The sequence below is a fragment of the Sardina pilchardus genome, chromosome 14 (genome assembly GCF_963854185.1).
Source record: "Sardina pilchardus chromosome 14, fSarPil1.1, whole genome shotgun sequence".
Classification (NCBI taxonomy): domain Eukaryota; kingdom Metazoa; phylum Chordata; class Actinopteri; order Clupeiformes; family Clupeidae; genus Sardina; species Sardina pilchardus.
In genome coordinates, this window is record NC_085007.1 from 14,310,176 (window position 1) to 14,332,618 (window position 22,443).

The window sequence follows — 22,443 nt, forward strand, 5'->3', positions numbered from 1 at the left end:
TCCATGTTCTTCAATTTGGGAAGAGATCAGTCTGCCAAAATGTCTCCAGAGAAGAGGAAGCGCTGGCCGGCTTGAGGAACGGAGTTTGATTTTAGGGATTTAGATCTCGTCATTTGGCTTGTTTTCCCCCGAAGCCACAACATTTCCACTGTTCCTAATCCCTGGTCAAAACACTGGATAATCACTGCTCCTCTCAGCATAATTGGTGGAATCCCTTTCACCACTCACACACACATACTGTACACACACATACACAGACACACACACAGATCCGTACATGTACACATACACACACACACACACACACACACACACACACACACACACAATCACACTCACACACACACACACGTACGTACATGTACATGTACACACACACACACACATACACACACACACACACACACAATTATATCGCCTCCACATGCACACATCCACTCACTCATCGACACCCACACACACACAGAATTTTTTTTTCCTCCACTCCCACACAACACCAACAGACAATTTATGAAAACGTGAAAAAAAAAAGCCTTCACGTGAATTCACAAGAGATTCCTCCATGTTACCGTGGGACCTCACCAATAACCCTCTTGCCCTCGTCTTGTAGACCTCATCTTCCAGTCCCAGGGGCGTCGGCCATTAGCTTTTTTTTTTTTTTAACAAAGAGAGCCAGCTCGTTTTCGTCCTGCGTTTAATTTCCGAGCGTGAGTGACAGATTGTTTTGCCAGGGGTGGTGATCGAGCAGCGGCAGGGCCCTACGTTATTTCGCCGGGGCCCTTTGAAGTCGCCTGAGAGCTTTTATCTGCTCTATATTTACTTTGGCTGAAGTGTTAAGCCGGGGTTCTTGTCTCCCGCCTGGAGGATGTTCGAGTCTCCAACGAGCTATTTACAGGAAGGGAAACTGTGACTCGGCCCCACTCGGGCCGGGGGCCCCCGCCAAACAAAAACTATTTATGCAAATGGCGGCAGGGCGGCCGGAGAGGAGCGCTCAACCCCACCGCCACCACCCAAGCACCACCCTGCCCCACCGCCACCACCCCCGAGCCCTGTGTGTGAGCCGAGGCCTCCACCGCTGCGCCGAATCAGATGTTTCCAAACAGGCTGCTGTAAGCAAGCAGATGTTTCAGCGTTTCCACTGTAAATCTCTAAACAAAAAATAATGAGCTTTGAGCCTTTCGCGCTCTCTCTCTCTCTCTCTCTCTTGCCTCGCTCTCCCTGTGTCGCCCTGGGTGTGTTGTGTGTGAGTGAGTGTGTGTGAGTGAGTGTGTGTGTGTGTGTGTGTGTGTGTGTGTGTGTGTGTGTGTGTGTGTGTGTGTGTGTGTGCATGTTTTTGTTTTCTAAATATTACACACAGTAAAACTGATCATTATTATTTTTGCCATGCGTAACATCAGCCTAGATGAGCACACAATTATTCACACAGGCATAAATCTAAAAAAAAAAAAAAGAAAAGAAAAATATTTCATTATCGAAAATCTTTTTGATCACGCTTGTGTAGGACCAACAACTAACAGTAACAAGCCTTGATCAGGGCCAGATCAGGGTTTTTAAAGGCTTTAGACGGTAAACTTTAGTCTGATCTGGCCCTGATTTGGCCCAGGTCTGTGCCACAGTCACCCGCTCACTGTGAGGGCAGGTCTCTGGAGAGGGCACATGCAGTTGACCCCTGGTTAGCCAGACCTCCAGGAAGGGTGTGTTGTCAGTGGGGGGGAGCTGGTGTGGTGAAAGGGCAAGATGGGAACTGCGTGTCTTCCCTCAGATGTCTGGAGGAGAGAATCAAAAGCCTCTAGAGCCATCAAGTGAATTATGTGTGTGTGAGTGTCTGTGTGTGTGTGTGTGTGTGTGTGTGTGTGTGTGTGTGTGTGTGTGTGTGTGTGTGTGTGTGTGTGTGTGTGCATGTGTGTGTGTGGGGGGGGGGGGTGCGTGTGACTGTGTTTGGTGTGTGTGTGTGTACAGTATGTGTGTGTATCAATATGACTACATGTTAAATTGAATATTGCATGTGAATGTGCATGTATGAAGAGACAGCATGCATTTCCAATGGTGTGTTTAAGCACATGTGAGAATATGTTACCTCTTTGTAGTCTTATCGGTGTGTGTGAGATGTGTGTGTGTGTGTGTGTGTGTAAATGTATGTGTGTCTGGTGTGTGTGTGTGTGTGTGTGTGTATGGCTATGTGTGTGTTCCTGTTAGCTCTGGCTTGGCCCCCTGTCACCCCATAAACCTGAGGCCTGCTCTCGGCGCCTCACCAGGTCCGGCCCTGACCGACCTACCGCACACAGCCTGACTCTCCTGTGACCCCCTCGCCAGCCACAAACACCCAATCATACACACACACATACACACACACACACACACACACACAGAAATGCAGACACACACACACACGCACACACACATGCAGACACACACACATGCAGACACATACAGTACACACAAACATGCACACACACACACACACACATGCACAAGCACCCCCCGACACACACAGACACAAACATACAATCATCACCCTTCCACATGCACACATCCACTCCTTCAACCCGCACCCATACACACATTAGACGCCTACCTAACCCCCCCCCCCCCATACACAAATTCACACTCACACACACACACACCTTAGCCAGCCACCCACAGTGGCCACCCTGCCAGCCCAGACCACCCCACCCAACACCACTCCACCCCACACCAGGCCACCAGGAGCCTCCATGACAGACGCAGGCTGTTCCTCCAGCCAGAGGCCAGAGCGCTGGAGAGCTGGAGAGCTGAGGTGCGTTACACACACACACACACACACACACACACACACACACACACACACACACGTATGCTATGTGGCAAACAGTGGCAAACATTCGTGGTGAACAATGTTTTCTTTAAACAGTTACATTTGAACGATTTGGTATTAACCCTCCGTTCTAACAGTAATTGCATTGTTGCGTTCGTCAAACTCACATACAGTTCCACTGTATGTTTGTGGTGCACCACCTCCTCAGACTGTTTGCGATTGTTAACAAACATTCGTCAAAAACTCAAGGAATACTAACGGAATACTGTTTGCGAACGTTCGCAAACGGTCGCCTATGTTCGCCTAAGTTCGGTGAACTTGAACGCACCTCTGGAGAGCCGGAGCGCTGGAGAGGGGAGAGCCGGAGCGCTGGAGAGGGGAGAGCCGGAGCGCTGGAGAGGGGAGAGCCGGAGCGCTGGAGAGGGGAGAGCCGGAGGCTGCAGGGCTCAACCTGCCGGTCAGGGCTGCTGCCGTGCCGTCTGAGGAGGAGCTGCGGCGGTTCATGCCAAGTTCAGATCGAGTGACAGAGACAGCGTGTCCATTCCTCTCTCTCACTCTGTCTCTTTCTCCTTCACACACAGGCACACAGACACACAGACACACACACACACACACACACACACACACAGAAACCCAGACACACACACACACACACACACACACATATTTTGCAAACACACACACACACACACACACACACATACGGTATATTTTTCAAACACAGACACACAGACGCATGTACACACACACACACACACACACAAATAATACCCTCTCGAGCCTGGACAGTCAGCGCCCTGGCCAGCAGATTAATTGTTTCACCTGTCCTGGCGAGACACATCCGAGGATGAATTGCACCACACTGGATTACATTATGAGGTTTACCCTGGAAATAATGACCCTCCACAGAATGTTTCATCTTCGCCATATTTGTCACTTTACTCTGAGGAGTCTGGACATAAAACAGAAGTTGTTGACAGAGAGCATAGTTGTTAGGCCTTTAAGGAGTCGAAAGCAGATAGATGAAAAGAGGAAACAGGAGGACACACCGCTGTCTGGGTAAGCAGATACGGTGGTCGCTATTTCCTCCGCAGACTGTTTGAATACACAGAGGAGCCGGACTATAGATAGTCTAGATAAAGCTTTCAGAGCTTACAACCCTGAAGAGCAATAAAGTAGACCTATGACGCAAACGAAATAGGGGCCAAACAGAAATGACTTTGAATTAGGGACAGTTGTCATACTTTAGTGTCTTACTTTCTTGTAGGCCTTTATTTGGATGGGACAGTGATGACTAACACATTATGCAGGAGGGATGAGGAAATGGCCGCGGGCCATGACCAGAATCAAAACCCTGGTCACTGTGGGCAGTTGGATCCAAACATAACTGGGATAGGCCTACTGCTACAGTATGTGTGCCACACGGCTCAACCTTTTTTTTTCCTTCTCTGATATCTGTGACTGCCATGTACAGTAGGCTATATGTCCTCTACAACTACCGGCTGCTTCAATATGTCTCCAGAGTATTCAAGCAAACGCAGAGAAGTCTAATGTTCAACCGTGAGGAGCCTAATGCCCTGGCCATGGAATCTAGCTAATAGTTCTGTGTTAAGCGCTCACAGTATATGGGGCTGAATGAAAAGCAGCAATTAGCTTGCTGCACTCTCCTTGTAAAGGGGGGAGGGGGGGGGTTTGGGGGGCTCTTACCCTGTCCTTCTGTGTGTCACTTTCCTGCAGCACTTTTTAGGCTTTAGAGGACACCGACACACACACACACACACACACACACACACTCCACAAAAAAGGCTACTACACAAAGACCAACAGCTGCTTCTCCTCTCCGTGTTGCCATAGCGATGAGGTTCCGTTACCTGATAGTGGTCTGTTTATCTTCATAACAAAAAATGATGAAGATATTTTGATGTGCACTGGTCGATTTTCTCTTATTACAAAAGACACTGCTACTTTTTAAAGCAACACTAAAGAGTTTTTTGCACCTTAAAGTAATGTTTCCAAAATCACTTTGGTGGTTCAGAGTGACAGGCACTTCTGCATTCGCTTCGCGGCCCTCCAGATCGGGTAGTGGATCTGTAGTTCCATGGAATGAGGCATAAGAAACTACAAATTTGACTTGTTTCGATGTCGCAATACATCATACTTTCACAAAATCATGCAAAATACTCTACCTCGTCTGTGGACATCGTTATTTGCAAATCCAGCGCCGGATAAACAAATAGCGTGTGTGCGACAGAGGAAAAGTGCTTTAGTGTTGCTTTTAAAAAAAAGTTACAAGACACGTAATCATTCATTCATCCATCCAAATCAGTGAGTAGCACATGAGTAACACATGAATGCTGGAGTAACACATGAGTAACACGTGAATGCTGTTCGACCCAAAACCCCATTTCTAATTGCATTTGTGACTCATTGTCAGGAAGTGGCTACTTGTGACCGTGAGCACACACACGGCACCGAGACCCCTGTGGCCTGCACAAGGCTTCATGTAAATGGGGTGCGGAGGGGGAAATAGTGAGGTGAATAGCCACAAGGCTAATAGGCCATCTGTGGACAGCACGCAAAAGAAACCCCTCAATTTGACTGCACTTCATGCAGCGTGCGCTCTCTCTCACGGCCATTACACAGCCTCTCTCTAGTCACTTTACAATCAAGAGAATCCCCACCGCCGCCACCCCCATTGCTGTGCTGCAGTTGTTGACCACTGCCCATGGACAGTTTTCATAGTGGGCACTCACCTCCGTCTATTCCAGAGCCATTCAAGCCCAAAGGTGTGTGTATGTCTGATGGGGCTTTGCCTTCTGTCACCAAGGTCCCCCCATTTTTATTGAAATGCCCTCCGACCCCCCCGCCCTTTCTGAAGTGGGCAATTCAATTTGACCCTGGTCATAATGGACACTTCTAGTCCACAGATGAACAGTTTTAACCCACCATCCACACACACACACACACACACACACACACACACACACACACACACACACATATATACACCCTCCTTCACCATTTGCAGTGAATGAGGTTTGTGTCTGTAGCAGTAAATGGATGTTGAGTGAGTGTGTGTTGTGAATGTGTTAGTGTGTGTGTGTGTGTGTGTGTGTGTGTGTGTGTGCGTGACTTCATGCATTTATGCGTACAGAGCCTCTGAACAGTGATTTGGAGCTAAACTAGGCCAGGCATCCCCGAATACTGATCTAATTGCATAGATAGACAGACAGTGAGAGAGAGGGTGATAGAAAAAAAGAGAAAGCGTGAGAGAGAGAGAGTCACTCCATCCAGCAGAAAGGCCTTGGCATCGTACCATGGCTATTTCCTATGCCAATGAGTTGAGGATATGCAAACGCGAGAGTATTAGGGCCGTGTCAGTCAGCAAACTGTGTGCTTAGGCAAATACCGGTATGTCCTCAGAGCAGCGGAGTCGTCCCCGCTCCACACCAGGGGGATCTCGGACGCGAGTTTTGATGTGGCACGCGGCGTTTTGCATGGAGCGGGTCACACTTCAGAGGCGCTGGCCCTAGAGCTGTTGTCTGAAGATCGGGCTTTTTGTTGAGCGCTGATTAGGGCGAGCCATCGAGACTGTTTACTCAGTGCTACCAGCCTTGGATCGTGCCATGTTTAAACCGAGGCATAAGTCACCTTTGGCAGGACAACAGAGCTAAAACCGCTACTGCACAGCACTTGCACAAACAGCGTGACCTTCACGTCGCAATTTAGCACCTCAGTTTGCATAGACGTGCACGCACACACACACATCAACACACACCTAATCTCTTATGATGCTGCCAAATGGGGAAGACTGCCATGTATATCTATGCTATCTATGTTATGAAACATTGAGTAATTTACGAGTAGGAAAACCTGTGGACAGGAAGAAACGTACTCTGTGACATTTTTTCAAGGATTTAATAATTTACTAAAAAAGAGTGTAAAAGATACAGATCTCTACCCCAAGTTAGATCTGATTGATATTCAAAATGATGGCAGATGTAACAAATTTTTGCAAAGTTTGCACATTTCTGCTCTGAAGTGTACAATTCTTGGCAATGCTCTCTCTCTTGGCTGTGTCTGAATGAGGCTGATATAATATTTGTATGTGTGTATATATGTAAAAAAAGCGCACAGCAAAAAAATACTTCATAGGAATCACACAGAATAAAATAAAATCAAACTGGAATGAAATATACAGCTTTTAGAATTATTAAAATAAAATAAAAAAAGAACGCTGAAAAGTGTATATACAGACATGCAAGGAATTGTACAAATTACCAGATTGCATTGGCAAAGGCGGCAGAAAAGAAGCAAAACACCAAAACAAACAAATAAACCAAACAGGCTGTAACTGATGAATTGCTCGATATTTTTTTATGAACCACCTCTGAAAATAATGCATATTAGTTAAATATACAATATTTTTAATGCGCAAATACACACAATTCTTTAAAATCTATTGCCTATTTCAAGTTTATTTTACAGGAGAAGACAAATACTTCATAAATATATCTTCCCTGCTTTGTTTAGTTATTAACTTAACTCATTAAATAAAAATGGTTAAACGTTTTGTATTTGTAACAATAAAATGAAAACACAAAAATAATAATAAGCATTGAGCCAACTGAAATGCATTGCCTTTTTGATAAAATATTTATACTGTATTTGCCTCTTAAGAAGTCTCTGTGTAAACCACCATCATAATCTGTGGCCGTTTTCAAGAGGTATAATATATAATATGTTTATTTGTACAGCTAGATATAGTATCTTTTTATATATATATATCTATATATGTATATATAAATATGGCATCTCAACAATTTTAGCAACTCTGTCCTTAGTCAACATTTCTGATCACAAGGCGATTGTATTAAATTTGGAAAATTCTTTTTATTTGCTTTTCCTACTTTCATTATTAAAAAATAGTCATCATTTTTGCAAATGTCAGTTTAACACTATAAACATTTTTTTAAATTTAGCTTTTTCACAATTTCTTTGTCAAATATCTCTCAATGTGAATTCATACCTACAACCATAAATTTGTCACTTCTAAAAATCGTTGCATTAAAAGTGCCAGTATTGAACATTTGCCTTTTGTGAAAAACATTGGCTTTCGACATACTGTATATATATTTTTTGTAGATTTAGGGTTTTTACGAATGCCCCCGCACTAAGAACAATCTGTACAGTGACTTACACACTTGGAAAATAAAGCAAACATGATTGACATCTCCATACTAGTGTGTGCCTCTCCTGGGAGACACTTCAGTGACAAGAGGTCCGATCGTCGGGCCGATCGTCCATCAGGAAGCGACGGCCATCTTCCCGCGTGAGTTTGAGGATATGGTAAAGTTAAGTCTCATTATCCCAATTCATGTATACACCTCCCAGCCATCTGCACAAGACTCCACTGAAACGCACAGACAGACAGACCCTGTGGATTCCTGTTCCCCTTCTTGTCTCCTGGCTTGGCTTGCACATGTTGGCATATTAGTGGTTCTTTTTAAAGGGTGACGTGATGACAGGGTTAGGGTCATAGGAATGGCCACGCATACATGCGTACGTGTCAGACACATCCAGACCACAGTGAAGACCACACGGCGTTTGCCATCTGTTTTTGTTCAGACGCTGAGCCAGCATCGCTGGGTATGGCTGTTCGACCCCTCTCCCCCTGAGATGTTCGGGTGCGGCATAGAGACCTATCCAGACCCCCCTTTTCCGTGTCTTCCCGCGAGGACGACAGGGGGTTATGGATGGGTGACGGCAGCTTGTTGTCCATGTCTGGTCTCTGTTTGCATCCTGCAGTGTGTGTGTGTGTGTGTGTGTGTGTGTGTGTGAGAGTGTGCATCTCTAGAGCATGTTGAAGATGGCATTGTACATCTGTGTCAGGACAGTCAGGTGGACGGGGAGGCAGGAGCGCCGGTCCTGCGTCGCAGGATTGCAGGTCAGCCAGGAGAGGGCGTTGTACTGCTCCAACACAAACCTGCAGGGACAAACATGACACGTATGAGACACAGTATGTGCGACATACGAGGTACATGAGGCATGATATCAGGCCTGGTATAATGTATTTGTGAGATGTGAGCATCATAGACCACAGATGGAGCACTGACACCTGGTCTGGGCCTGGCTCAGACTCATAGCTCCAGAACTGTCTCAGATTGTTACCACAATCAGAGGCCCTGAGATTCTCACCCACCCTCACTTACAACACCCACGCCTTATTATGACCAGAACTCTGTATTGACTAAATACTTAGAAATTGATGTTCAGGAAACAGAAAATAATCGATAAAGATAAAGTTGACATATTCTTTCTGCAACTGTCCTTTATCTTAGCCCCAAAAGTAAAATACCATAACTATACTGTAACTATCACCTGTTTTACTGCAGGTGGCTAGAGTTCAAATTTTTTTGATTCCTCTGAGTGTCAGTAATGAAGCAGGATGGTGTGATTATGAGGTGTAATATAATGTGTGGGGCAGTGAGACCCAGCGATAGACAGCGGAGGCGTCCTGGCGTACCTGAGCACGTCGGAGGTGGTCTTGGAGTCGAGCGGGTGGGGGCTCCTCTGAGAGCTCTTACTGGACAGCAGCTCGTCCGTCTGGGCCACAGAGATGTGGTGGTGCAGGGACGCCTGTAGTAGCCACACACACACACACACACACACACACGGACAGAGCAGAGAGTGAGAGATAGATATATACACATACACAAACACCTACTTACATTCTAACTTTAATATGACCAATGCACACAATGAACTTTCCATTTCAACTGCTCAAAACATAATGTACTTCACATGAATTGCTAAAAATGTACAGTAAGTGTCTCTAAGAGATCACATTAGGTTCACCTGTAAAGGTTATAGTGGATTTTAGGCTCATCCTGAAATTTCACCCGAAAGCCAAACATCCCAGACTTCTTTTTTGTGAGTCGTGTATATACTGTAAATGTGTTGAACCCATTTACTATGATAGCACTGTGCTTCAAATGCAAATGTGATCGTGACTTTCATCACTAATGTTAATTTCCAGATTTTATATTTACTTACTGCTGTATTTGATGGTTGTCTGTTAATGTGCCTTTTTGTTCTTGTTGCTTTGTTTTGTATTTGTATGTGCTTGTTTGTTAATTAAGGGAAAAAATCAATAAAGATATTTGACACAAAAAAAAAAATGTGATGGCGTGTGTCTTGCCTTGAGGAAGAGTGGACACTGTGTGAGTCGTGTATATACTGTAAATGTGTTGAACCCATTTACTATGATAGCACTGTGCTTTAAATGCAAATGTGATGGTGTGTGTGTCTTGCCTTGAGGAAGAGTGGACACTGATTCTGTGCTTGCGGGCAGGAGGCCCAGAACCAGTGGGGCAGGCCGTCGGCACGCGCCGTGGACACGTAGTAGCCCAGAGCCAGCGGCTGCTGCTTCAGCTCCTCCGGCGGAGACTCGCGCGACAACAGCCTCTCACCCTGACTCTGTGGGCATGAACACGTGAACACACACACAGAGACACACACGCACACACACACACGCACGCACGCACGCACACAGACAGACACAGACACAGACACAGACACAGACACAGACACAGACACAGACACACAGACACACACACACACACACACACACACACACACACAGAGAGAGAGAGAGAGAGAGAGAGAACACATGGTTAATTGTATAAAAAAACATCCGTCATAAATTCTAAATAAAAATACATTTTCTGTTCAAAATGTGTGTGTATCAGTGTATGGCAGTGTGTTGTGTGTCTGTGTATCTCTTTTTTGTGTATATTTGTTCTATATATACTGTATGTGTGTGTGTTTGTGTGTGTGTGTGAATGGTCAACTCTACTTGAGAGCTCTTCCTGCCCCTGTATGTTCAGCGCCCATTAGAGGACTTCAGCCCTTGTGTGCGGGGACGTCTCTTAGTGCCCAGCCTCTGAGAGCCCAAACACACACACACACACACACACACACACACACACTGCTCCATCCACTCACCATGAAAGGCCACAGCTATACTTGCAGCGACCTTGGCCATTCCAGCGCTTTTCCCAGCAACTTCAGATGGCTTTCATGCAATTCATCAGTACCAACAACTATAACGTTTTGAAACGATGTTCATTATGTCGACATTACGGACTAGCGCTCTGTATATTTTATCCGCTAGCTATGACTCCTCAGATTAGCTCATCGACACATAATAAATATCTCATCAAGGTCTTCTAAAGGGCTCCACCCAAACACATTCACAGGTCCAGACTAATCCAGGGTGTGTTCACAACGCAAAACATTTCCAAGTCTGTGGTGTGGATTTATTAGTGTTACAAGAAGCCGAGAGTAACTTGAAGGAGATAAAGAGGAATATATGCAGAGTGGATGTGTTGGAGAAGGAGTCGCTCGTACAGTCTGTTTTGCGGCAGACACTGATCTGAAGGGACTAACCACAGCCACTGGGCTCTGTTGGTCCGTCTTTGCTGAGGTCTACTGTATGTGTGTCCATCTGTCTGTGTTTTTGGATGTATGAGCGTGTGAGTGTGTGTACAGACATGTATGTGTGTGTGTGTGTGTGTGTGTGTGTGTGTGTGTCTGTTTTGTTGAGTGTGTGTGTGCGTGTGTGTGTGTTTGTATGTGTGTGTGTGTGTGTGTGTGTGTGTGTGTGTGTCCGTGTGTGTGCTTGAGTGTGCATGTCTGGCTGCTCACCCGTGTGTGCTGGAAGTGGGAGCCCATTCCGATGCCCGAGGGCGAGCCTGGCGAGGGCACGGGGGAGGTGTTGGGCGACGGGTGCAGGTTGCCCGTGATCAGCATCATGTCGTGGCCGATGTCGTTCTCCAGCTCGTCGGGGAAAGGCAGACCAAACATGTCGTCTGAGGAGACACACGAGAGACACGAGGAATGAGTTACGGAGAGCCCCAGTGCCAGCGTTGACATCCCATGCCACATAAGTGGCCACAAGGACCCAAGGTTGAGTCCAGACGGAGGTCATCTTTCAGCTTTACCCCCCCCCCCCCCCCCCCCCCACACACACACTCACTTCCTGTCAAATCTGTACTCTCCTATAAACGCGAAAAAGCCTAAAGAAACCCCACAAACGAAACTAAATTAAAGAGTTATGGAGCCACAGTGCTGTGTGTGAACTGCGAGACCCTGTAAGTGAAGTGAAACAATAATAAAAAACATTAGAAACCACAGACACGCACCAACCTAAAAGCAGGACCATTCCTGCCCTATCTAAGAGCCCTCTACTGAAACACTGCAAAACAGAGTAGACACTGCACTCTGCTGGTGACTTTGAGAACTGCATGCCATGACAAGGAGTATATCCCACATGATTACATTGTGTTTCGAAGCAGATGTTCATGATTTCACAACAGCTCCAAATTGATAAAAAGCTTTTTCCAATGGACATCAAAAAAGACAGCTGGCTTCATCTCTAGAACAAAGCAATTACCCTTAAAATGCAATCATGCTTTAGAAAACAACCGCTAAAGTAAAACTACAATTTATCAACAGCTCTCCAGCACTTGGCCACAAATAAACTGCCTCAGACTAAAATTGCGTATTTAGACAGGCCTGGTATTAAGGTTTAGATACAATTTAATTTAAACTCATTCTTTCCAATCATGCCCGTCTAACTTTGTACTTAAAGTAAGGAAATCCATCACAACGGCACACACTGAATTCATTAAGACCTTATTCATTGGCCTTACATGTATATACTAATCCTCCACATAAAACAACTGAATTGACACTAGCGCCAGCGCGATCCTGGGCCTCCTACCTGGGTTGTCCTCGGTGGGGTAGGAGCTGGGGGCCACCTGTATGGTGGCGGAGGTGGGGAAGACCAGGATGTGTGTGCAGGAGGCGTCCTGTGGGGTGTTCAGCTGAGACGTCTGCAGGTTTAGCGCCGTGCTGCGGCCAAACACCGAACCCATGGTCACAGCATCTGAGGAGTGGTAAACACACACACACACACACAGAGAGAGAGAAAGAGAGAGAGAAAGAGAGAAGACATATATTACAATATGAAGCCACATCCTGTACCATATCCTACCCTACAGATAATATTATAAACATGATACATGATGTGACGGATGGGATGGATAAATGGATTACTGCTGTACCATTGGTCCAGTCTGTGCGTGCGTGCGTGCGTGCAACTCGCTCTCTCACCTGGCATGACCACAAAGGACCCCTGGGGCTCCATGGAGACGAGGCAGGCACTGAGGATGGAGGGCGAGTCGCTGGCCGAGATGCCACACATCCGGCACGCCTCCCTCAGCTGCCGACTCACAGAGTGCAGAGAGTGCTCCCCCAGATACGAACTCCAGTCTGAGCGGAGAGAGGGAGAGGGAGAACGAGAGAGAGAGAAAGAGAGGGGAGAGGGAGGGAGGAAGAGAGAGAATTAGGGTACAGAATCAACAGAAAAATAAGGAACAGAGAGAATCAGGGACGCAAAGAGAGAGAGAGAGAGAGAATGATTGATGGGCCCAGCTCTAAACTGGGGCCAGGGGGGGGCTAAGCCCACCCAAGTATTGTGTCCTGCCCACCCAAACCAAGTCAAGTGAGAGAGAGAGAGAGAGAGAGAGAGAGAGAGACAGAGAGACAGAGAGACAGAGAGAGAAGAGGAAGCTCCGCTTCACGTTGATGTGATACGATTACTAATCATTCTTCACACTACACACCTTTCAGCTCTCCATGGCCAAGACGACCCAACCGACCAATCACAATCCTCCAAGGCATCGATGTCATCTGGATGATTCCTATGCACCACTCCCAGAGCTTCTCCAGGCCTTTCTTGCGTGGAGAGAACTTTGGCCGCCGCGACCTGCACAACGGGACACAACGGGAAGATGAATGAGTAGAGGTTAGAGAATGTTCTATCTGTGTTTGTTCATCTAAAATATTGCTTTCCATTGAAAACAGTGGTGACAGGTTTATGGTACACACTTGAGCGACAATAAAAACATTTGATGTATTCTTGTCTGGTTATTAATTTTTTTAACCAAATAAAGAACAGAGAGAGAGAGAGACAACGAGAAGAAGTGCCTGAGAAGAAGAAATGTCTGAATTCCCACAGTGAGTGTATCTAATCTCATCTTTAACTCTTATTAAGTGTGACATATTTCTTCCTTTCTGTCAGCATGAAACCAAAATATTATGTGGCTGGGTCAATGTGACACAGACAACTGCTGACCTGAGAGCAGTTGTGCTCAATTTCTCACAGCACTGTTCTCCCTGGTGACTAATGCAAGCAATCTGAGCTGGCTTTTTGGAAGTACAACAGTTGTACTAGCAAAAAGCCTTGTTTGGTTACAACCATTACTATAAGAGAGAGAAAGAGATAGACAGAGAAAGAAAGAAAAAGAGAGAGGCACCAAAATGATGTCTATCACAAGCTCTATAAATCTCCAATGGTCTCAGGACCACTGTGAAGCTGTTTCTCAAATCAGCCTTGTGTGTGTGTGTGTGTGTGTGTGTGTGTGTGTGTGTGTGTGCAGCTGTCACCTGTTGGGCACGTCGATGTTGATGATACAGGTCTCCAGCAGCTCCCCCTGCTGGTCGGTGCAGGACACCAGAATCCAGCGCTGGTCGTGCGACAGGCAGTAGCCCACAAAGAGCACGTTGTAGCGGGGCGCCGCCTCGGCCCAGGCCTCCCCTGGTTCCGGCTGCTTGCTGCGCGTGGGGCCCAAGATGAACGGGGGAGAGAACACCAGCATGGGAGGATTGGGGTCCTGAAACAGAGGAGGACAGGGAGGAGGCAAGATGGTGGAGCAGTTACAGCATTTGTTTGTGAAGAGTAAACGCACACCTTGTGAGGTGCTCACGGCGGTAAATGAAAAGTTACATTTAAACAAGTGTCGTGGCACACTCGGAACTTCAAGATGAGATTTTTTTATTGACCAACGTTTCGGCTTACAGCAACAAAACGAAGACTGAACAAGAGAGTCAAGAGTTTAACTGGGAAAATATTTACAGTTTGTCTAGATGGTAAAATGTCTGTGTTTTTTTGCGTGCTCTATGGCCAACAGGAAGCTTGGGGTTTTTCCATCTACTGGGACAGCTGATAAATTCCAGTGACATTCATTAGCTTGGAACTTGGAACAGAATCAAAATGGATACAAATGACTTAGGGTGACTAATTTGTTAGTTTGAGACAATATTAAAATGACAAGTTACCTTACATAATTAGTTACGGTTCATGATTTTTCCTGCCCCGTTCATTTATTATATATGTAGTGGATACACACCTTCTAGAGTAACAATATCATTTTATCATATTAGATTATATCCATCCAAGTAACTGACACTGGTTGGTTGTGGGTGACACTGAACTGTGATGTTTTTGTAAAATATGTTTTTGCGTGTGTGTGTGTGTGTGTGTGTGTGCGTGTGTGTGCGTGTGTGTGTGTGTGTGTGTGTGCGTGTGCGTGTGCGTGTGCGTGTGCGTGTGCGCGTGTGCGTGTGTGTGTGTGTGAGGCCCCACCTGTGTGTTGTTGAGAGTGCTGTCGATGGTGGAGGCGGGTCCGAAGCCCGTGAGGGACTTGATGTGGGTCTGCGTGGGCAGCAGGCGTCTGCACTGCGAGTACGTGGAGAAGGCCAGCGAGCGCAGCTGCTGCAGGTACAGAGGGTTCTCACCACTCGCAGGCTGCAGGAGGTACTGGCACGGCACCACCTGAGGATACACACACACACACACACACACGGACACACACACACGGACACGGACACGGACACGGACACGGACACGCACACGTACACACACACACACACACACACAAGCACACAATTCAAGATTATAGTATTTAGATGTATATATTATTTATCTATTTCTTTTTTTAATATCTTATCTAGACTTAGACATAAAGATACCAGACCCCTAACATTTTACAGTCTGAATCCCAACAGGTCTAAACCTCTTTGCAAAAGACAAACAGCTTTGTACATGTATTAGCGAACAGCAAAACAACCTGGCTGTGCCCACATCTCAGGGCATTAGATCTGTTGAACCGTGACTTGTAATGTACTTTCTGTGCTGTAGCGGCCATTATTCTCCTGGCCCACAGAGTGTGTACCCTCAGCTCCCGCGTGTTGTATTTTGTGTGTGCACATCGTCTCTAAGAGGATTCCTCAGATGCTTTAGTAAACAGAAAAGGGGCTGAATAGGCTGGATATTAGTGGCCTAAATGCCCCCCCTCACTGGGATAAGTCAGTGGACTTAGCTGGCTAAAACCCCCAACAAAAGAAGACGGCGGCGCTTAAAAAACTAGGCCTCTTTATTTTGCCCAGTAGGAAAGACCTTCCTGAGCCTCTTTGAAACTCAGTCAGCCACTAATAGAGCGAATTTGAGCCTGCGGAGCAGGAAGGAGGGGTGTCTGAAGTTCCTTTTGCCGAAGCATTAAAACCTTAATGACACGCAATAGAAAGAATGAGTCGAATAAATATAACACAATTGATTGGTTGAGCTCTGGGAGGGAACGGCTTTTTTTTTTTTCTTTATCTCAGCAAGACTGGCATACCAGGCCACAATGGAACGTATTTGGAAAAACTCTGGGCAATTAGTTGAACAGTTTCTGCTGGATAATCTGTTCTGTTTTCTGTAATTCGATGCAATTTGTGTGAGTGGTCCGTGTGTGTGTGTACTCTATGTGTGTGTGTGTGTGTGTGTGTGTGTGTGTGTGTGTGTGTGCGCGCTTGTGTGTGACAGACAGAGAGAGAGAGAGAGAGAGAGAGAGAGAGAAAGAGGGTGGGTGGGTGGGTATTTGTGTGTGAGTGTAACAGGGCGATACGTGAATGAATGAGACTATGTCTATTAGTGAGCATGTATTAAATATTAGTGACAAGATACAAATTATTGATTAATGTGTGTACTCAAGAATGTGTGTGTGTGTGTGTGTGTGTGTGTGTGTGTGTGTGTGTGTGTGTGTGTGTGTGTGTGTGTGTGTGTGTGTGTGTGTGTGTGCATTCTGACCTGTAGCGTGAGCGCAGGCCTCATCTTCTCCGGCAGCAGTTGGAGCAGCTCGGTGAAGCACCTCAGCAGCGCCAGGATCCACACACTTCCTCCTTCAACGTCTAGCTCCTCCCCTTCTCCGCCCCCACCGGCCCCGGCTCCGCCTCCACACAGGAAGGGGTCGACCACATACAGCACGATGGCCGGCGGGTGGGCGTGGCTGTCGGCCGAGTCCGCCAGCGTGGGGATACCGATGCGCTCGCGCTCCGCAATGCTAGGAGAATGATGGGAAATTAGCATAAAGGACAAAGATAAGCCACCCTACTACAAGGCAAGGCAAAGTTTGTTTTTATTGTACAGTACATTCCCTGCACAATGTCAATTCAATGTGTCTTACATCAGCAAAACAGAAAAATATAAGAAAGTAAAGCACATAAAATAGACTAACTGAAAGAAAACAGAAGACCAAAAAAACGAGGGAGGTACAATCCAGTTTATTTCCAAAAGAAACACTATCAGGGTTGAGCTGAGTACAGCGACAACATGTCTTCCTTTAAGGGGGAATAGTCAATGAATAAACACTTGCTGTAAAAATCCCTCTTAAAGAAATTACTGCTGTCAGGTATTCACTATCACTGAGTAAATTGAAATTGACCTGATATGGACATTCAGCTATTCAGTGAGGAAGGGAACTTGGCATCACATACTGTTCCAAGAAGTGTGTGTGTATCTCTCTGTCTGTGTGTGTGTGTGTGTGTGTGTGTGTGTGTGTGTGTGTGTGTGTGTGTGTGTGTGTGTGTGTGTGTGTGTGTGTGTGTGTGTGTCTGTGTGTCTGTGTGTGTCTGTGTGTGTCTGTGTGTGTGCTGTGTTTACCCATCTCACCTCTCTAATGTCTCTGTGGGCTGGGTAGATGCCGGTGTGGACGAGGACGTGGGGTTCGCCACATTCTTGCCCTCGCCGCCACCCCCCTGTCCCAGCTCACCACTGCCCTGCTGGCCTGAGCTCGACCCAAGAGACGTGCCGCCTGTGCTGGGGGCAGCTGCTGCTGGGTCCCCCTCTGGAGCACCGGAACCTGGAGCAGCCTGATTGCTGCTGGAGGCAGGCTGAGAAAGGGGAGGCTGGGTTTTAGGAGGCACCAGGAGGCTGGAGTCTATGGACAGACCAGCGAGCTGGGGAGCTGGAGGATGGAGAGAGAGAGAGAGAGAGAGAGAGATTTTGTGAAGATATATGCAAAGATATGTTGTGATTTGCAGTACTATCTTCACATAATTAAATAACCACATTGATATGATAAAAAAGTGATACATTTTTTATTTTTATTTTTTTGTCCAGAAAATCGTAAACATGTTATTGTCAGTTCTGTGGGGTGTCCTACGAAGCAAGTTAGGCAAATCTAGGTTATCTAGACATATCGAGGCTGCACAAAGCCTCAACTTGGGTATTAAGTTAAGTGATCCTACGACAGCAGGTATGTGATAAATTTGTCAAACTAGGCTTTCAGCTCAGATCTGTGCGCGTTCTCGTGGTTGGGGTGATTTTGACCAATCGGGAAACGTGGAGACGCACAAGACAGCCTAGGTTTAAAAACGATTACTTCCGCATTTATGAGCGGTAGCGAAATCTAGGGTGGTCTTTTTTAGTGTCTAACCTATAACATCAAAAAGTCGATGGTCATCAGATATTGTATGGCATGCATGTCCATAGTAGTGACATATTTGCACGCACAACATAGTTAAAAGCGCCTTCGAGATTCTAAATGTTTGCAGAGGCGGGGCTGGACTTCTTCAAAGTATGACAGATTAGCACACGTGAGATAACTTCGTTTTTCAAGATAATGGATTGGTTAGAATTGGTCAGAGGGCGGTGATATTTCACGATTTGAGCTATAACTAAGCACATAACCCGCTCCCGAGCAGGTTTGGTTGCGAGCATAAGACACCATGGTGATACAGCGACGCTAAAACAAATCCACTTTCGTATGACAGCATACCCTGGTTTTGAGCGCAACATACCTCGCTAAGCCACTAATCGAGTTTCGTAGGACACCCCACTGAACCCCATAACCTTTTCTTCTGAGGAAATATGTTTATATACATGTTGCAATAGCAGATGGCTATAGGCCTGCATTGCATACTGTATCTGGCTAAAGTGCATACACATGCATGCTTGTATCCTTTTAATGTATACTGATGACATAGTGTATTCAACTGCAATAAGTGAGGGTCACTTCTGAATCACAGATACAGCAGTGCATGCTCAGCTCAGTGTCTTCCACGATCTCCAGCCTCCACAGTGCCCCCTAGTGGCTGGCCGTGCCTCTCTTACCCAGTTGCTTCCGGCAGGCGTGTGCGTAGAGCTTGAGCTTGCGCATGTTGTCCACCTGGTGCTGGCCGCTCCAAGGCCCAGTGAACCACTGCTCCACCAGCTCGTCCTCCTCCGTCCGCTCGCCCTCCGGAGTGTCCCCCACGTGCACCAGTCCGTCACGGGACACCTTGGCCAGGGGTCGATGTTTCCCCAGTCGACACGTCTGCAGAGAGGGAAGAGAGAGGTGTTGGAATGGAAGCGTTTCATTTGCGTTACGTCTGCTGCAACAATTAGCTTCCGTTACAATCAATGGCAATAATGCTATGCTTATGCTATGCTATTTGACGCCTTTGTGCAAAAACGAGAAGCAACACCCGACTGATACTGACTGATACCTGATACCGTACCGTAAACCGATACCGTGCGCCCGGTGTAGCTTCCCTGGCAATTGAATACGATTCACGTTTCGCTTTGAAAGTTGAGCCAAGTTCAGTGTTCAGCTTCTTCAATGCTAGCGCTAGGCTAGTGCTGCAACCATTCCAATGCCGAACCATAGCGAACAATAGGAAACCTGCCGCTTGCCGCTGGCTAGTGTGATACCTGCCTAAGTCAAACATGGGCATTGAGGGCTAACTTGCTTGTGGGCATGAGGAGAGGACTGCTGGCATCTGTGAAAATGGAAGTCTAACTCCCTGCTATGTTGCCCTTAAGCAAGGCTTTTAAAGCCTGTGTTTGCTCTGTGGACTCTCTCAGTATGTGGGTAAAGAACTCTCTCCACTGATATCCATTGAACACCGACTTCAATGAAACGACAAAAATACATGAAAAACTCTGGCATAATATTCTCCCTCTCTGCCCCACTCAACGGCGCCTCAGGCACATCTCTTACCTCGTAGACGGCACTGAGCTCCTGGAAGAAGGTGCGGGCTCCAGCCAGCAGGGCGGCGCTGTTGGGGCAGAGCACTAGAAAGGCCACGTCCCTGTGGCCGCCGTACGGCTCCAACTGCAGCTTCTCCCAGAAGGGCAACGCCAGCGGCGACAGCGCCAGGAAGTCCTTATCGTTACCGAGCATCAGCGTGGGGATGGGCAGCGGCTCGGGGGACTCCTCCGAACCTGTGAACGGACAGACAGTCAGACAGACATGCAGAGAGACAGACAGACAGGCAGACATGCAGAGAGACAGACAGGCAGGTAGACAGACAGACAGAGAGACAGAAGATATATTTGCATGAGAAACATGTAACAGTCAAACAAGCAGTCAAGCTATGGAACAAATCAGATATAACGTGATTGAGAATAGTTGGTATTCCACCAGTGTACCACCAGAGTACTTGATGCTGTGATGCATAGACCAGAGTTTCAAAATGTATTTGATTTCGTAAAACTACTGATGTAAATCAAGCCTATACGCACCACTTACATAATCAACTATTCTAAATAATAAAACACGAAGATACTGTATTCTGTCTGTGGATGTAGAGTTGCATTAAATGTTAAGTCCAACAAGACCCATCTGAAACGATAGTGGCGTGGCGTGACGAAGTTTGACCCTAGCCGCTCACCGTAGGACCCCCGGCCTGCCATCTTGTGGAACTGCTGCCACGTGAGCGGGCCCTGCACGTGCTGGATGTTCTCCCAGGTCCGGCCCGTGCGCTTCTTCTGGATGGCGTCCTGCAGGAAGGGCTGCAGGGACAGCAGCATCCTCACCACGTCCTGGGAGGACAGCGTGCTGATGTCCAACACTACACACACAGACGGGAATACACACATTCGAATATTAGCACACTACACACCGAGGAAGGCAGAACGCCGAAACGCGTCTGTGGAATAAATGGTGATCATTTATGCATAGTGCCTTTTTCCTGTTTTTCAATTGTAGCGTACAATTTGGTCAGCAAAAAATCGTATAACTCTTGAATGAAGCCTGCTCCTACCCTTATGACACATTAGAATACACCACCGTATCATTGAGGACATTTGTACAACAGTGTTATTTAATTCGTCAGACATTATAGAGCCATCCAATTTTAATGTAAACAAAATGTGATCAAACACTACAGAATGTACGGATAAAAAGATGAAAGATCCAGTGAATTTTAAAGGCAGCCACAAATCTTTCATACTGTATGTTGTTTCATGAATAATGAATGTATCATGTGAATATGTCATTTTGTTTCCATCATGTCCCAACCTGACCTCTTCTTCATTCAGAATGGATGCGAGTTACGTTGACAGCAAAGACAAAACTCTGTCGTCATTCCAAATCCGTGCTGCTACACTAAAACAACACACACCAAAAAAAAGCCGCACGCTGCCACCTTTCAAGTCTTTCACAGACTCCTTGACAAATCAGACGCCGTCCCCATCAAACAATATCAGACGCAATCTGACACCCGGCCCAGATTCGACTTGCTCTCTCCGCCCCGGTGACAAAAATCTGTGTGGGCGTGAAGAAGCAGACTCCCAGTCACACTATTAGTGGCTAATAAAACTGTCAGCCGGCGTTTCAGATCAGGGAGTAGGACATTAAGTCCCGTGAGATCTGTGTTAACTGCAGACGGCACTAAACAGACTGGTTTAAAAGAAAGTGGGGTGTCGCTGCCTGCCAGCAGAGCAGAGTCTGCTCTCCTTTTTTTACGGAGCTATTCAAGAAAAGAAAAAGCTTTTCTTCTTTTTTTTTTTACAAGAAAAAAACCTTTCCTGCAGGGGAATGGAGGAGTTGCCGAGGTTTTTAAAAACTGTCCATTGAAAAGGAGAAAGCTGCAATAGACACATACGCTCCCCACAATACAAACAAGCTTCACTCGCATGAATAACTCTCTATCCATTACACAAAACATCTCCCAAAAGCAGAGTAAGATGCTGAGAGGAGTTGTAAACATGGACTCAGTCTTTTCACAATGCAGAAAACAGCACAGTATGAGACTACAGAAATCCAGACACTAGTACTAGACTGCATTATCGATGTTATGCTTGTGCAACTGCTGAGATTTGGCTCTTTACATTGATATGGACAGGCCAGGGTCTCCTTTAGAAGGCTTGGCCAGGAATGTAAGGTTCTGTTCCTGACTATGGTCTAGTCGGCCTTCGCCAACTTCCCAGGTGAGTTCTGAGTATATATGTACACAGCGGCAATTCACTCCTCGCCGGCCCCTTGTTACCTCAAAATGTGAAATTAATTTAATTTAATTTGTTGTGCAATGTTTCACATCATGATGGATATTCCACATGTAATAGCTACAAGTCGCTGAATTTGACTAACTTTCCATGGTCGCTTGCGTGATTTGTTTGCTTGTTGTTTTTTGTTGTGTTTTCTTTGTTTGTCCTGTATTTTCTTTCCACTATGTGAAGTGATCTTGCGTTTGAGAAAGGCACTGTATAAATAATT

General features: G+C 46.4%; 1 protein-coding gene across 2 annotated transcripts in view; it reads right to left on the reverse strand.

Moving 5' to 3' along the window:
* Nucleotides 1-6,702: 6,702 nt before the first annotated feature.
* Nucleotides 6,703-22,443, reverse strand: part of LOC134100577 (mediator of RNA polymerase II transcription subunit 13-like) — a 107,805-nt gene continuing 92,064 nt past the window's right edge. For both annotated transcript variants that reach the window (XM_062553838.1, XM_062553837.1), the window contains exons 18-31: nt 20,618-20,797; nt 19,945-20,168; nt 19,077-19,278; nt 17,634-17,928; nt 16,773-17,025; nt 15,288-15,476; nt 14,309-14,535; nt 13,486-13,628; nt 12,974-13,132; nt 12,582-12,746; nt 11,504-11,667; nt 10,109-10,273; nt 9,321-9,433; nt 6,703-8,780 (exon numbers count right to left, since the gene is read on the reverse strand). In XM_062553838.1, coding sequence (XP_062409822.1) covers nt 8,648-8,780; nt 9,321-9,433; nt 10,109-10,273; nt 11,504-11,667; nt 12,582-12,746; nt 12,974-13,132; nt 13,486-13,628; nt 14,309-14,535; nt 15,288-15,476; nt 16,773-17,025; nt 17,634-17,928; nt 19,077-19,278; nt 19,945-20,168; nt 20,618-20,797 — 2,612 coding nt within the window. In that variant the 3' untranslated portion in view covers nt 6,703-8,647. The remainder of the gene's footprint in view (nt 8,781-9,320; nt 9,434-10,108; nt 10,274-11,503; nt 11,668-12,581; nt 12,747-12,973; nt 13,133-13,485; nt 13,629-14,308; nt 14,536-15,287; nt 15,477-16,772; nt 17,026-17,633; nt 17,929-19,076; nt 19,279-19,944; nt 20,169-20,617; nt 20,798-22,443) is intronic.